Genomic DNA, 15,231 nt, shown 5'->3' on the forward strand with positions numbered 1-15,231 from the left:
ACAAGTTGGGCGTGGTGGTGCAGGCCTTTAATCTCTGCAGCATCTCTGAGTTCAAGGCCAGCCTGGTGTCTGAATTGTGTTCTGTGCTTATATAGAACAACACATGCCTTTCCTTGAGATCTCTGTACCTGCTCACATCTCTAATCTTGAGTGTATTGTTTTAAATGTTGGTTAAAATGTGATTGCTTGTTGGGGCCAGGGACTCTAAGTTCAGGACAGCTGACTTCCTGTCTTTTATTGCAGGAATACTTGCTGGCCGGAGCAGACATCATTGAAACAAACACTTTCAGCAGCACTAGTATCGCCCAGGCTGACTATGGCCTCGAACACTTGGTGAGACTTTCATGTCTAAAATGCATATTAGTATTTGCTGCATTGGAGATTGGTAGTGACAAAACCCCCAAGAGGCAGCCAGTCTAATCCCGTCAGGATCATGGTGCCTGTGAGGGTGGTAGTCCATTCATTTTGCACAGTAAGAGTCACACAGCAGTGTGTTCTTTGGTAAAGCAACATAACTGACTGAGCGACTTGCACATGTAAGTCAATGGCTGTGGCTGTTGCAGTACAGAAGTGGGCAATTAGATGAGCCACGAGCCACAGTGCACCAAGCCCGTTTAGATATCCTGGTTTGCTAATCGCATAATCTGAGGAGCCAAGGCAGTTAAAGGAGATGACACAGATCACAGGTCTAGGAGCACATGCCTGAAGGGTCCTTTACTTGTCGTAAGCTGCTTTACATGTATGTACCTAGTTGCTTGCTTTTTCCCAGAGAGAAGTCCACGGCCCTTACTCAGATGAAAAAAAGTATTCATTGTTATTTGTTTAATGTTTTGCTTGAATGTTTGTCTGTGCATTCATGAGTGTGCTTGGTGCCCGTGGAGGCCAGAAGACAGTATCAATTCTCCTGGAACTCAGTTAACAGGTGATAGAAGCTACCATGTGGGTGCTGGGAATTGAACTCAGGTCCTCTGGAAGAGCATCCAGTGCTTTAACTGGTCAGTCTCTCCAAGGCTGGGTTTCCCTGTGTAGCTCTGGCTATTTTGGAACTCGCTCTGTAGAACAAGCTGGCCTCAAACTCAGAGATCTACCTGCCTCTGTCTCTCTAGTGCTGGGATTAAAGTTGTGCACCACCACCCAGCAGAATTTTCAAGGTGTTAATAAACTTCAGAAAGTTCAGAACTGCTTTTCCCCACCATTGTCCAGTGAGAAAATCAGGGCCAGGGAGAGTTACCTTGGGAGCTGCCGCTGCTCGGCTGAGACAGGATGAAACACCTTAGACGTTGGTGTTTTTCCCAGTAGAATACTCTCTCTCCCTCCTTCTCTTTCTCTGTTTTTTGAGACAGACTCCTTTTATAGCCTTGGCAGGATTTGAATTCAGTCTCAGCTTCCCCAGGGATAGGATTATAGGCTACTATCACTGGGTTAGCATATTTTATTAATCGGTAGACTATTTGGCTGGATCAGCTTATTTACCTGCTGGATGTCCAGATATCAGCCTTACTATTATGGTTTCACAGCCCTCCCTAGTTCTTACTCCAGTGCCTTGGTGAGTTCAGATAAGAGTCAGTCAGTTACAGATCCCGTCCTGGGCGGAGGAGAAGCAGGACAGACTAACCAGTGGTTGATATGTTAGGCCTACCGGATGAACAAGTGCTCTGCAGACGTGGCCAGAAAAGCCGCCGAGGAGATAACTCTGCAGACAGGTAAGGGACATTCTTCTTTCTCTGTTGCACACACACAAGTCCTTTTATGTTCTCAACTCTAATGTGCAGGTTTCTCTTACGTGATGTTTGGCCTGGGAGCAGACTATTTACTTATTTGTAGGGAACTACTCTGTATTACCATAGTGAACCATTCAGTGTCTCTGTGACATGACACTGTCCCCATGAGCCTTCAGTTCAGGATTTACTCTCCTACCCTGATGACGCTCATAGCCCGCCTTGGTAGCTAGGCTCATGATGTTCTGTGTACTTAAAGCTGAGATAATTTTTCCCCTTTGACATTATTGGATCATTAAATAGTAACTGGCTGATTTGATTTTGGTTATTATTAGAGTATTTGATCTTATCCCTGTGAAGCCGCCTTCTTCCCCATGCTCAGCTCACTGAAGCAGCGATTGCCTTTGAGCATTTTCCTGTGTAGTCTACCCATGACCTGATTGCTCTTCCTGACTGACGGAGGATATAGCTTAGATTCAGTCTTGCTGGGGCTTGGAAAGTGGTTCCTGAAATAATTAACCTCCTGGCTAGCTGCCACCAGAACACTTCGGCTGGCAGGACGCTCTGGGACAGGAAAAGCAGTAGAAGGAACAGATGTAGAGTTGCTGTCAGTAGCAGAGATGTGAAGACATTGTGAGGAAGTTACTGGCAGCATACTAATGAAGACCAAAGCAATTTACGAGGAAATCTGTTTCGAAGAGATAGTGTTTAAGTTCATGGATTTGCAGAGCCTATTAGCCCAACAGATAGGTGGTCATGGGCTATTGAACCAGTCAAACACAAGTACATTTTCCTTACACCTATAATGCCACTGTTCAGCACTGGGGAAGAGTAAGAACATTTGGGCCTGTAACATTTCCACAGGCTACAAAATGATTTCTTTTCTTTTTCTTTTTCATTGTCTTAGAGTCCAAGGTGGGTCTCAGAAAGTGTTGCAGAGGGAACTCTGACCTATTGACCTCTGCCTCCTAAGTGCTAGAATCCCAAATGTGTGCAGTCATGCCCAGCCACAGAGCAGATCGTCAGCAGTTGGCAGTCTCTTCCTGTGTAGTTGTAAAGCACAGCCCATGTTACTGTGTTACTGACATCATCAGGCAGTGAGTTATAGGACTCCTGGCCTTTGTTCTGATGTGCATGAGCACAGCCTCCCAGGCTGCTACAGAAACAAGTTCACTTCTGACCTAGAGGCAACATTTTTTTAAAGTGTAGACTAGAGTGACATTCATTCTGCTTCATACTAGAATTTCAGGCTTTATAATTGTTAATTTGGATTTAGTATTTATTGAGTTAAAGGCCTGTAGTATAATGCTATAAGGCAGCTCGCATTGTGTTCGGATGTGAGGCACCTTGTTATAGTTAAGACCCCAAGTTTGTCTTGGGAGGAAAGTGTGTCAGTGCACAGCTTTAATAGAGAATGCATGCAGACATATGTGACTTAGAGTTTGGGAGTTCTTTTGAATCCTTAGGCCACTAATACTTATCTGTCCCTTTTATTGTGTGATTTTCCTAATTACGACAAATATGTTAAGATAATTTATCAGCTATCTCAGTGCATAAAGTTAAATAGCCTTTTATTAGTTCAATACAAGTTTTGTTTCAAATGAATTCTTAAAAATTAGGCTTTTAGGACTTTTTAGGTTTCTGATTTATGGGGTTTTACAGCTTTGTATTCAAGGAAAAGTCTCCCCCACCCCCTTCTTTTTCCTTTATTGGGGGCGTTGAGCCAGGATGAGCCCCTCATGTGTGCTAGGCAAGCACCCTACCACTAAGTCCCAGTCATAGCCTGTTTTATTTTGTTTTGAGATTGAGTCTCACTAGGAAGTCCAGGTCAGCATCAACCTCACAGTCCTCCTGCTTCTGAGTACTGAGATTATAGGCGAGTCTTACTGCACTCGATCCTGGAGTCTGTGGGCTCATAGCAAAAGGCCGAGCGACCTGTGATTTCACACTGCTTTTTTCCTCTTTTCCCAAAGGAGTCAAGAGGTTTGTGGCTGGATCTCTGGGTCCGACTAACAAGACACTTTCAGTTTCCCCATCTGTGGAAAGGCCAGATTACAGGAACATCAGTGAGTATTCACGTACACAACAGACCTTGGGGAGGTGCTTCAGTAATGTACTAAGTGAGGCCCCAGAAACGTGTGACTGTACCCGTGTCAAGGGCCTGCAGTACCCAAAAGTTAGCTGCCATTCTTACTTGAGCTTCCTCTCAGTTCTTGGCAATGTGTCAGTTCTTCCCATAAAACTAACTGAAATAGTACGTAAAAGGAAACAGATTGGGTATCAGCGCTTGGTCTACTCTGTAATAACTGCTGTGTTGTTTCTCTCTTCCTCTCCTGTAACTTTTTGGAATTTTTTTTCTTTTTTTAAATCCTTTGTTTAGACAGGCTCTGACACAATAGTTTGGGCTAGGTGGCCTACAACTCTGACTGGTCCATGCTGTTCTCAGCCTTGTGGGAGTCTTTTTATGTCCACCATACCAACTTTTACTTTATCTAAATAAACTAGCCTTATCGAGATAATTACCATATATAAACTTGTTTTGTTAAGGTTTGACCAAAAATTAGGAGTGTAGGTGAGCATTAGCACTGCACAGAAAGGATTGAAAGTCCTAGAACTAATCGTACCACCTGTGGTAATGGATTTTGTGTAGGTGACAAAGCTGGCGAGTTCAGCTTTTGGTATCTCGTGTACAGAATTGTTCATGCTGGGCTGCCTTGCCTCTTTACTAAGAGCGGCTCTTCCCAGGCTGATGTGTGGTCCGTGTTCTCTGGACTGGATGTGACACTGGGGAGCTTGTTTCCAACTGTATGAGTCAGGTGTAGCTATATAGCAAAGACAAAGGGGTTATATAAGGGTCTCTAGTAAGTAGCGAGACACCACGGGGTTTTAAACAAACTTTCCCTAGCTGTTACTGGACACTGTTGGTTGAGTCAAAACTTGTCTTCTGTAGAGGCCTCTTCTCTGAAATGAGCGAGGGTAAAATCCGTGGGCTCACAGCTTTTGTTAGAGATTTACCTGTGATGTATCCAGATGTCACTTACTTATTGCACTGTATATTTATTTGGTGTGTGTCTGTGTGCAAATCTAGATGCAGCATCGAATCACCTGGAACTTGAGTTATAGGCAGTTGTGAGCTGCCTGATGTGTGTGCTGGGGTAGAACTCAGGACCTCTGGAAGAGCAGCAAGTACTCTTAACCACTGAGCCATCTCTCCAGCTCTTGAATCCCATTTCTTAGATTTCCCTCTGACTAGCTAAGATGATGTGTGTAAGAGTGATGTGTTTATTGTAAAGATGTAGAGAACACAGTTCAGCAAGTTCACTATCATTAATTCACCCGTGCCAGACTTGAGCGCACTGCACCCTGGTGTCGTTCAGAGGGTGCGGGTTCCTGACGTGCTGCCTGGGATTTGTTTTTTCGCAGCGTTTGATGAGCTTGTTGAAGCATACCAGGAGCAGGCCAAGGGACTGCTGGATGGTGGGGTTGACATCTTACTCATTGAGACGATTTTTGATACAGCCAATGCCAAGGTAAGTGAAGGGGGAAAGCGGAGTTGGGCGATGGGGTGAAGAGTCTTCTACAGTTAGAAGATAATAATAGCTGTTACTGAAGTTAAGTAAATTTCTTGTGTTTGCTCCATTTTCGTCTGTCTCTGATTGACACCACCACACCTGAGTCTAGAAACCATATTTCCTTTTCTGTGATTTATGTCTTCTGCTCTTTTTTCCTAGACTCTTAAAAATTATGAGAGAGAGAGAGAGAGAGAGAGAGAGAGAGAGAGAGAGAGAGAGAGAGAGAGTGTGTGTGTGTGTGTGTGTCTGTGTGTGTGTACGTGCACACACGGCTGGACATGTCTGTAAGTAACAGGTGCCCAGAGTCCAGAAGCATCTGATTCTGCATATATAAAGCTGGAGTTATGGGTGTTTTGAGCTGCCTGATATGGGTGATGGAATCAAACTTGGGTACCATGGAAGAGCAGTCTGTTGGTTCTTAACCACGGAACTAGCAGATACACAACTGAAAAGACTTAACAGTATTGTTTTTATTGGAAACATGGGTGGCTAAAGAAGAATATAAAGACTAGGTTAGGTGTTTTGTTTTGTTTTGTTTTGTTTTTTTAATTTGGTTAGTTTTTTTTTTTAATTTGGTGGAAAAATACTGAATTTAGAAGTTTTTACATCTGTGGCCTACATTTTTTTATACAACTATATGTATGAGTTTATATATGTACATACACATGTATGTATGCATGTGTAAGGGGGCATGTGGAAGATGTTAGGTAAGCTTTGTGTTATCCTCAGGAATCCTTAAATCTGTAAAGGATGCTAGCCACTTCCTTTAAGATTTCTCATTGTTCTGGATCTGTCCAGTTAGACTGGCTAGCCAGCAAGCCCCAGGGATCCTTCTGTTTCTGCCTCCCCAGAACTGGGATTACATGTGCACCACCACACCCAGCTTTTACAGTGAGTTCTGGGTGTTGAACTCAGGTCCTCATGCTTCTAAGGCAAGTGTTTCATAACTTAACTATCTTTGATGTTTAGAATACTTTGTATACATGTGTGTATATGTGTGGGTATTTAAGTGCCACAGTGTATCAGCGGGCAGCAGACAGTGTCAGTGGACAACTGGGGAGTCAGGCCTCTGTTTCTACCATGTGGTCTCTTGACCAAACTTAGGTTATTGGTCTGGGCAGCAGGCACCTTTACCCAATGAATTGTCTTGTAGGCTTTTTATATTAGAAGTTTCCCTATTGGTATATTTGGAATTTATTTATTTTGGAGTATGAAGTAGAGAGAACATTTCTTTTAATCTTTTTCATTTCATGTGTTTAGGTATTTTTGCTTGCATGTATGCTTGTGCACCATATACATGCCTGATGCCCACAGAGGCCAGAGAGGATGTAGGATACCTGGAACTGGGTTACAGAGGGTTATGAAGTCATATGGGTGTTGGTATTTGAGCCTGGATTATCTGAAAGAGCAGCCTGTGCATTAACCATTGAGCCATCTCTCCAGCCCTGAACAGTTTATTATTTCTCAGTGAAATGAACATACATAAGATGACCTGTCCTGATTAGTTTTTGTCAACCTGGTACAGGCCAGGGTCCTTTGGCAATAGAGAACTTAAGTTGAGAAAATGCTTCCATCAGATTGGCCTGTAAGGAAGACTGTGGTTGAGACTTGGGAAGCAGAGGCAGGCGAGTCTTGGCATTTGAGGCTATCCTGGTCTAGGGCTACACGGTGAAACCCTGTCTTGAAAAACAAAGAAAAACAAAACGAACAACCAACCAGTCAACTAACAACAGCAACAACAAAGAAGATTTTAAGGATCACTTTTTTTTCATTATAAAATAAGAATTTCAGTTTTGTTATTTTTGTAACAGAGTCTTGCTCTGTAGCCCAGGCTGACCTAGAACTGGTCTCATAGGCTGGCCTCAAACTTAATGTCCTTCTAACTTCAGCCTCTCGTGTATTAGAGTTACAGGTGTGCATCACCACATACAACATTCGGTATTGTCTACTTACGAACTTTCCATGTCAAAGAAAGTCAGTGACTCTAAAGATGAAAGGAAGAAGAGATTGAAGATCATTGCTTAGAACTTAAAGCTTGCACGTTTAAGAGTGAAATAGTTTTAAAAGCCAAGTTCATGATGGTCTTTCCTAGTGATATACATCTTTGGTTCACATACCTACCTTTGATGTGTACAAAAGGCTGACAGAATAGGCAGGGCATTTTTATGTATATATGTTTATTTTGATTGAAGGAGGAAAGAAAGAAAAGTTAACTCTAGTTCTTCAAAGCAAATAATTAGCTTGTTAGGTGATCTCAGATTATTTTGATGGTTTGGGGTGTGAACCTAGGCCCTTGTTCATCATGCTAGGCAGGGGCTCCAGTACTGAGCTCTTTTCTTCAATTGAGCATTTGTTACCATGTGCAGTGGACACCCAGAAATGGGCATTACAGTTATGCATTTAGGGGAGATTTTCTTTCCTCAGCTTTGAGTGCATCCTAAAGAAGTCTTAGGAAAGGATGGTTCTGATCAGGCCGTTAGATTGACCTTTGATCTCTCTCAGAAATAAAGATATTCTTTATTTTTTTCTTAACAGGCAGCTTTGTTTGCGCTCCAGAAACTCTTTGAAGAGAATTATGCTTCTCCCCGGCCTATCTTTGTAAGTTCTTAAATTTGTACATGATAACCCCTCGAACTCTTTAAAAAGAAAATGTTTTTATAATTAAGGTTTTTATTGTAGATTTTTTTTCCTCCTCTGTTCACCACCCTTCTGTTCACCTCCCTCCTATCAATAGCCAGCTTCCTTTTGGAGAAAAGGAAAACGAGCCTCGAAGAGGTTCATTGAACAAGCCAGCTCAGTTAGTCCACAGGATCTTGAAGAAAGGACTGAGGATAAACAAAGTCTGATAGTCACTGTGCCTAGGGGCTTATAAGGATGACCAAGATAAAAGGAATGCCACAAAATTCCTCTCTTGTGTTTACCTTGAACTTTGTGTTAGCCCAAATGTAAATATTCTTATCTGAGCTTACTTTCTTGTCCTGATCCAATGTCAAATTCTTGCCAAATTTCTAGAAGTAGCACCAAGAGCTCTCCACATCTCCCCTTTTTTTATTTCATAAACAAGACTGCGTCTGTCTTAGGATATTCTGACAAAACTGTCTTACTTACTCATCCTAGAATACGCATTATCAAAAGCAATGCACTTCTGTCTTAGGTGGGTAAGGCTCTGTGCAGAATCTTACCCATCTTTGACTGCCAGGCTGTTAAATTAATGACTCTGTCTGGGGATCCATTTTTAGTTTCGCATGTGTTTTGGCCACCAACATGTTGATATTATTAAAGGCAAGTTTTATCCCAATGGGCAGGAATAAAAGTATTCCCAGGACAAGAAGGACCAACATGATCAAGCTATATGTGCATTCTTGAAGCTTGACCAAGATGAAAATACTGACCTTAAGCCATGAATAATTTTATCAGCAGTATCTGCAGCATTAAAACTCAGCAGAGCAGCATTCTTTAAATTTATTATATCGTTGTTGCACAGTTAAAATATCCAGAGAAGTGTTAGAATTATGCCAAACACCCTGCAAGTGTCTTCGACTTTGCTCCCAGTTGTAGCGATTGTCATTGTAAATTTTAGGCACAAACTTCTTGGCATTTAGCATGACACTTGGTGGCTTCGTACTCTCAAATGCTGATCCTCCTCTCCGGTACTTTGAGTGTAGGCAAAGAGCATCAGGACGCGTTGCTCCGGGCGCTGTCCTCATCTTCACACTCAGCAGTTGCAGAAGCAGTGCTAGCTATTAGTGTAATCAAAGCTGGTACGCTGGCAGCAGTCACGCCCACTGCCCTCTTGCTTCAGCTTAAGGCCCAACTCGCTTCTTCCAGTATCTGCCAGCATTTTTCAGAATACCGAGCTCCTCTAATACTCACAGGCAATGAAACACAAGCTGGCCGATAGACCACCATAAACGACACGCCAGATTTCAGCACACGAACACAATTAGAAAGTGTATAATCGATGCAGTTTACATTAAATATGGTAGAATAAACAAAAGTAATTTGAACATGGCCAATTAACAAAAGATTAGGAGCTTTGGCACATGCACTGACATTTGTTCAAAATCCAGATCCTGTCATTGTTCTAAATCTAGATCTTATCCCAGTTTTATCTATTGCTAACATGTGTTCATAAAGAACCACAGCTAACTTCCAAATATGTTTCTGAAAATGTCCAGGACCTGATTGCCAAAGACCTAGGAATATCTCCTTTTGTCCAGTGTTTCACTGATACCCAGACTCGTCCATGATTGAGTCAGAATAACTGGTCATATTAAAGGAAGGAGAAAGGTCATTATAACAACTTCTCTATTTGATTAATTTTTCAAAGTCAGTTTCCACAGCCTCCATGTTCTCTGTCCCACAATGTTTAAAAGCTTGAGACAAGGCAGCTTGTCCAGTCTGGGATACAGGCAGGCAAAGGCCGGTCAGGTACATATGCTGAGTACAGCTTCCCTGCCACCATTGTTAGAGCACTCAGCAAGCTCACAGTCAGCATCATTCTCTGTCCCAGTATCAGCGTGTCTCACCAATCACTCTGGAAGCCACCACACACCTTTAGCATCCTGTGGAAACAAACACAGACCTGTCCTCTGCCCCATATTAATAGCAGATTGAGGCCATACCATTGGCCTGTCATAGACTCCTTCCATTTTACCTAGGCATAAGTATGCTGAGTTGTAGGGTGCCATAGACACTCAATAGCAGAGAGTCCCTTGGCATCTAAGGTCAAGAAATTCAAAATAAAATTTTGCAGAAATAAAAGATTGTGGTGAAGGAGTATATAACTCCCCCTTTTTTGTTTTATGTAACTGATTTTTTTTGGGAGACTCTATGGGCTTGTTCCACACTACCTTGTCCTTGAGTATTATAAAGAGTTCCAGTAATATGGGTAATATTAAATCATCAACAAAATGTCTCAAATGTTTGACTCAATAGCCAGTTCCATTATCTGTTCTAATCTGATTTGGTATACCCAGCAGAGAGAAACAACACAAATAATGAGTAATTACATTTTTTGTTGCTTCTCCTGTTAAAGCAGTTGCTACAAGAAAGCCTGAGAAGGTGCCAATATTCATATATATATGTATATATTTTAATTTTCGAAAATCAGAAATATGAATAACATCCATTTGCCATAATTGATTAGGTATGAGTGCTCGAGGATTAACACTGTTATGTGGTATAGGAAGAAATTGAAGACATTGAGGACAAGACTTTACAATTTGACATGCACATTCTCTAAAAATATCAAGATGTCTGAAGCTATTACTATTTTGAGAAAAGCATGCATAGAGGCAAATTGGAACAACTTCTGGTTAATGATTATCCATTTTGTCTAAAAAGTTTGCACATGCAATAGGTCAAATGCAGTATTCTGCAATAACCAATTTTCTTACTGTTTGGAATAAGGAATAAATATTTCATCAGGCTTTTGTGATTGAATTGTAAACTGCCAATGTTCCACTACACAAACACACGCACACAAACACAACTATCAGTTTAAAAAGTTTCTTTTGCCATATGAGAGCATAACCATAATTTTGGAAAGCAAAACCAATTTTTAACAATGTAAACAATCTAGTCGTTCTAAAATCAGTACTAAATACATTGCTTTCATGTTACAAAGTTTGGCTGCCAGTTCTTGTATGTGAATGCATGATGGTGCAGCTTTTAATATATCATTAAAGAAACATTATTTCAAATCCTATCTTTATAAGTCTGATTCCTCGATAGGAATTTCATAAAAATATCCCAATTTAAAGGTATCTTAAGAGAACTTTTTCCCTGGGTTGGCTCATGCCATGTGTTGTTGCCCAGAATGGCTTCCACCCTGAGTTACCAGTTTTAAGCTAACTTTCTATTACCAATATTACAAAATTTTTAATCATACTCAATAACTTATCAGCCAATAATCTATAACCAATCCATGTAGAACATATTTATACATTTAGGATTAGTCAGAAACCAACATGAAGTGGCTACACACTTTTACCTCTTTAGACTAGTCAAAACTTTGTCTAGCTGTAATTTCAAGAAGCCAATAATCACAGCCACAGAGATTTTTTTTTTTTTTTTTTGTAGGAAAAACAGTCATTAGCTTCCTTTCCAGAGAAGCCAAGAAGTTGCTGGCCCCTTTAAGACTGGCTTGTACAGCCAGCCAGCCCCTGGCAGGGCTTCTCCAGCTGTGCTGGACTCCTAGCTACAGGTGCAGGCTCCTAAGGTAGTTTGTCAGTTCTGTCCTGTCAGTTGAGACTGCTTTTTTTTTTTTTTTTTTTAAATACGTTAAAACTAAGTCAAGGGGCAAATGACCAGCAGGTAAAGTTTTAACCATTTTTCTTTTGAATATGAAACATAGCAACAATCAAGCAATGAAACAAAAACATCAACTGACAGACACGGGCAGATGGTGTACCAAGGACAGACAATAGACAGAGGGGAGAGAAAACCAGATGTGCTACCTAAGGGACCCAGAACCAGAACTAAGCATTGCCCCAGTGGTAGCCAGAGAGGAAGGACATATCCCGACCTCCTCCTGTCCCTAGGAGAGCTCTGGAACAGCTTACATTCCTTTTCCTTCTCTTTCTCTAAAAGCAGTGGGGAGGACTGCTTTTCTCAAATTCTCCCTTTCATGTCTAGGGTCTAAACTATCTCTAATCAAGGTTTAAAGACTAAAATCATCTATGAGAATTATCTTCGCTTCTCTAGATTTTAGCATAACTAAACACATACACAAAAAGCATTCTACATTACCTTGTCCCTTTTTACAAGGGTTATTTACTGCTGGCCCAAATTTTCCTTTGCGTGTGCTTCCTTTTGCTGCGGTGTTCTTCACTGTATCCATCAGATTCGAGCTCCAGAGTTGAAAGTGGCATCTGACCAAGCCAGCTCAGTCATCAACAGGGTCTTCAGGGAGAGAGTGAGGATTGAAAAGAAAAGGACAATTAGACAACACTATCACATGACTCCAGCCAGTGGTGAGGCTGAAGCTAAATAGGTTTATTTTTTTTCCAGTCTGCTTTTATATCATTCTAGGTACATACAAAGAATATGGTCATTCCTAAGGCATAAACAGAGTAGTCAAGGAACAAACAAGGCATAAACAGAGGTCCTATGATTACTGCAACAGAGTCTTAACCAGACCTATCTTGATCAAGATACAAAGAATACATTCCTCAGCTATTCCCCAAAGCTCTCCACAGCTGAGGAAGAACAGGCTGTTAAAGGAGGGAAGAGGCTTAAGGATTCATGTTGTTAGGGCTTACCGAGGGATGGGCTCGGCCCTGTGACTCCTGAGGCTGCTTGTGGTTTTCTTGCCTCTGACGCTGCCTTTCTCTGTCCTTCTGTAGTCACTTGGCACCTATGGATTGGGACACTCGGCAGCCCACTGAATGCCGTTGAGTTTGAGTTCCACAGTTCTTGTCCTCATGAAGGAACAAAGAGCTCGCACCTGTTTGTCACACTTTGTCTTTGTGCCCACATTCTTGACCAGAGTCTATATTGCAGCTTTGTTTCCATTGTTAACAGATTTCTGGGACCATTGTTGATAAAAGTGGACGGACTCTTTCTGGCCAGACAGGAGAGGCTTTTGTCACCAGCGTGTCTCATTCAGACCCCCTGTGGTGAGTGACTCTTTCTTGTGCCATTTCCAGGGTGACTGGATTTCCTCTAGTCTGTCAGACTTGACTCTAAGGGCTTCAAGCCACTGTCATGTCGACCTCAGGAGAGCAGCTCCCGTACCTTTTGGGCAGTAAAATGTTTGCCTGTGAGTCTGAAGGTGCTTATAGTTCAAGACCATGCTTGTCTGGGCAGTGCATTAGGTTATTAACAGTTTATATTTTCAGAACAATGATTGCAGAATGTGGAATGTTAAAGGTCAGGTTTTTATTTTTAGTAGAAGGTTATATAGAAGTTAGCAGTCATATAGGATAAGGGCTAACATATGAGAGACTGTTGTTTAATTCTTGACTGTTATCACAGACTCTTTGTTAACAAAGAACATTAGAATCCTGTGTCATTAATTCACCATTTATTGAAATCCTGCTATGTGTCCTTGAATACTGGGTAAGTGAAGTAGTCCTCATCGAGGAGAAACACTTCACTAAATAAGAGTGTAAGACATGGTTCAGTGAGTAAAGGTGCTTGCTGCTAGGCTTGGTGACCTGATTTGATCACAAGGAACTATATGTGGAAGGAGAGAATCCATTCCTGCATGTTTTCCTCTGACTCCCAGATATGCATGTGTCCCTCTCATGTTACCTCTTTCTAAATCCAGATGGTAAATTACATGGTGCTGTATAAAAACACTGAAGGAAATCTGGCTCTGTGCAGTAGTGAGTCCTTGTTTGACTCAGTGACGACTCTTTGGGGATGGTAACATCTGAGCTATGTTGGAAGCTCAAGCCTCAGTTAGGCAGGATAGAAGCATGTGTCAGAGTGACCTAAAGTCAGTATGAGAACTGAATAGTTGATGAAGAAGGCCCATATGTGATGTGTTCTTTGAGCATCTCATGGAACCTCAGATTGGTTTCAAATTCACTGTGGCACTAAGTAGGCTTCCTGCCTCTACCTCCTAAGTGCTGGGATTACAGACATTGGCTATCAAGCCTGGATTTGGACTTAGCAGTCTTAGGGAAGTGTGAGGATTGCTTGAAAGTTGGCGATCAGAGAGTCATGTTTGCTTTAGATCAGGTATAGGTTTATTTAAAAAGAAAAAAAAAGGGTGTAAAACAGAGGTTTCTATATTCCCTCCTTGCCTCTACTTTTATCAGTGTTCCCTGTTAACATCTTGCCTTGGTGTGGTTCAGTACTAATCTATATTAGTATTAAGTATGGAATTACTTTTGTGCATTCTATGGATCTCTCCAAATATGTAGTGACATATATATGCTATTATAACTTTCATGCATAAATATTTTGAATGAAATGATGACAATTCTAATATCTGCTTATTGTTTTTCTAGCATTGGATTAAATTGTGCTCTGGGTGCAGCTGAAATGAGGCCTTTCATTGAAACAATTGGAAAATGTACAACAGCTTATGTCCTCTGTTACCCAAATGCAGGTGTGTTTAAGGTTCGGGTTGCACATGAAGAACTCTGTATTCAAGGCATGGTAAATGGGATGACAGATTTGATTTGAAGAATTTGTGTTGTGGGAATATGTTTGTATGTCTGTGTACAAGCATATATGGGAGGGAGGGAATGGGAGAGAGATGGGGTTGCTCAAGTGTATGTGTTTGAGACTCAACATGAATTTTGGGAGAAAAAAAGAGTATTTGGGTATATATCAGTCTACTTAGACCTGAAAGAACAGTTTTGCACAAGTTGAAGTTTCAAAATAAGATGTAACTTCAGGTACTTAGTCTAGTTATGTCACTGACAAGAGTTTTGCCGTGTGAATGTAACCAGAGAAGCCAAAATAAAAAGGGCCCCTTTCCCGTTTCATTTTATTAGCAGAAAAGCTATGGGTAATGTTATGTTCTAAAGGCTAAGATTTCTAGTTAATGGCACATAAAAACTTCAAAGGTATTTGTAGATCTCAAACTATCCAGTAAATATTGATAATTTGGACTGGGCTTGCTGGATTTTCCAGGGAATGTTTTGAGCACTGTTCAGCTACTTAGAGCTAAAAGTAATTTTCTGTATTTTTTATCCATATGTATACATTAAAAAATTTAAACAATTTTATTAGTATCTGTGTACATAATCAGTATGTGTGAGTGCAATGACACGTGTGTCATGGAGTACATAAGGAAGTCAGAGGATAATTTTCAGGAATTGGATCTCCTTCTGTCATGGGTTTTGAGACTTGAACTCAGGTCATCGGATTGTGCAGCAAATGCTTTTACTTGCTGAGACCTCTCACCAGCCTCAAATCGATATGTTTAAAAATAAGTGTCTGAGAGATGTTTTGGTGGTTAAAAGCACTTGTTCTTTCAG

General features: G+C 41.2%; 1 protein-coding gene across 1 annotated transcript in view; it reads left to right on the plus strand.

Moving 5' to 3' along the window:
* The window catches only part of Mtr (5-methyltetrahydrofolate-homocysteine methyltransferase), a 69,043-nt gene that overhangs the window by 2,767 nt on the left and 51,045 nt on the right, over positions 1 to 15,231 (plus strand). The window contains exons 2-8 of the mRNA XM_032884495.1: positions 244 to 333; positions 1,634 to 1,703; positions 3,692 to 3,784; positions 5,142 to 5,248; positions 7,826 to 7,888; positions 12,818 to 12,912; positions 14,254 to 14,354. Coding sequence (XP_032740386.1) covers positions 244 to 333; positions 1,634 to 1,703; positions 3,692 to 3,784; positions 5,142 to 5,248; positions 7,826 to 7,888; positions 12,818 to 12,912; positions 14,254 to 14,354 — 619 coding nt within the window. The remainder of the gene's footprint in view (positions 1 to 243; positions 334 to 1,633; positions 1,704 to 3,691; positions 3,785 to 5,141; positions 5,249 to 7,825; positions 7,889 to 12,817; positions 12,913 to 14,253; positions 14,355 to 15,231) is intronic.

The sequence above is a fragment of the Rattus rattus genome, chromosome 14, assembly GCF_011064425.1.
Source record: "Rattus rattus isolate New Zealand chromosome 14, Rrattus_CSIRO_v1, whole genome shotgun sequence".
Lineage (NCBI taxonomy): Eukaryota > Metazoa > Chordata > Mammalia > Rodentia > Muridae > Rattus > Rattus rattus.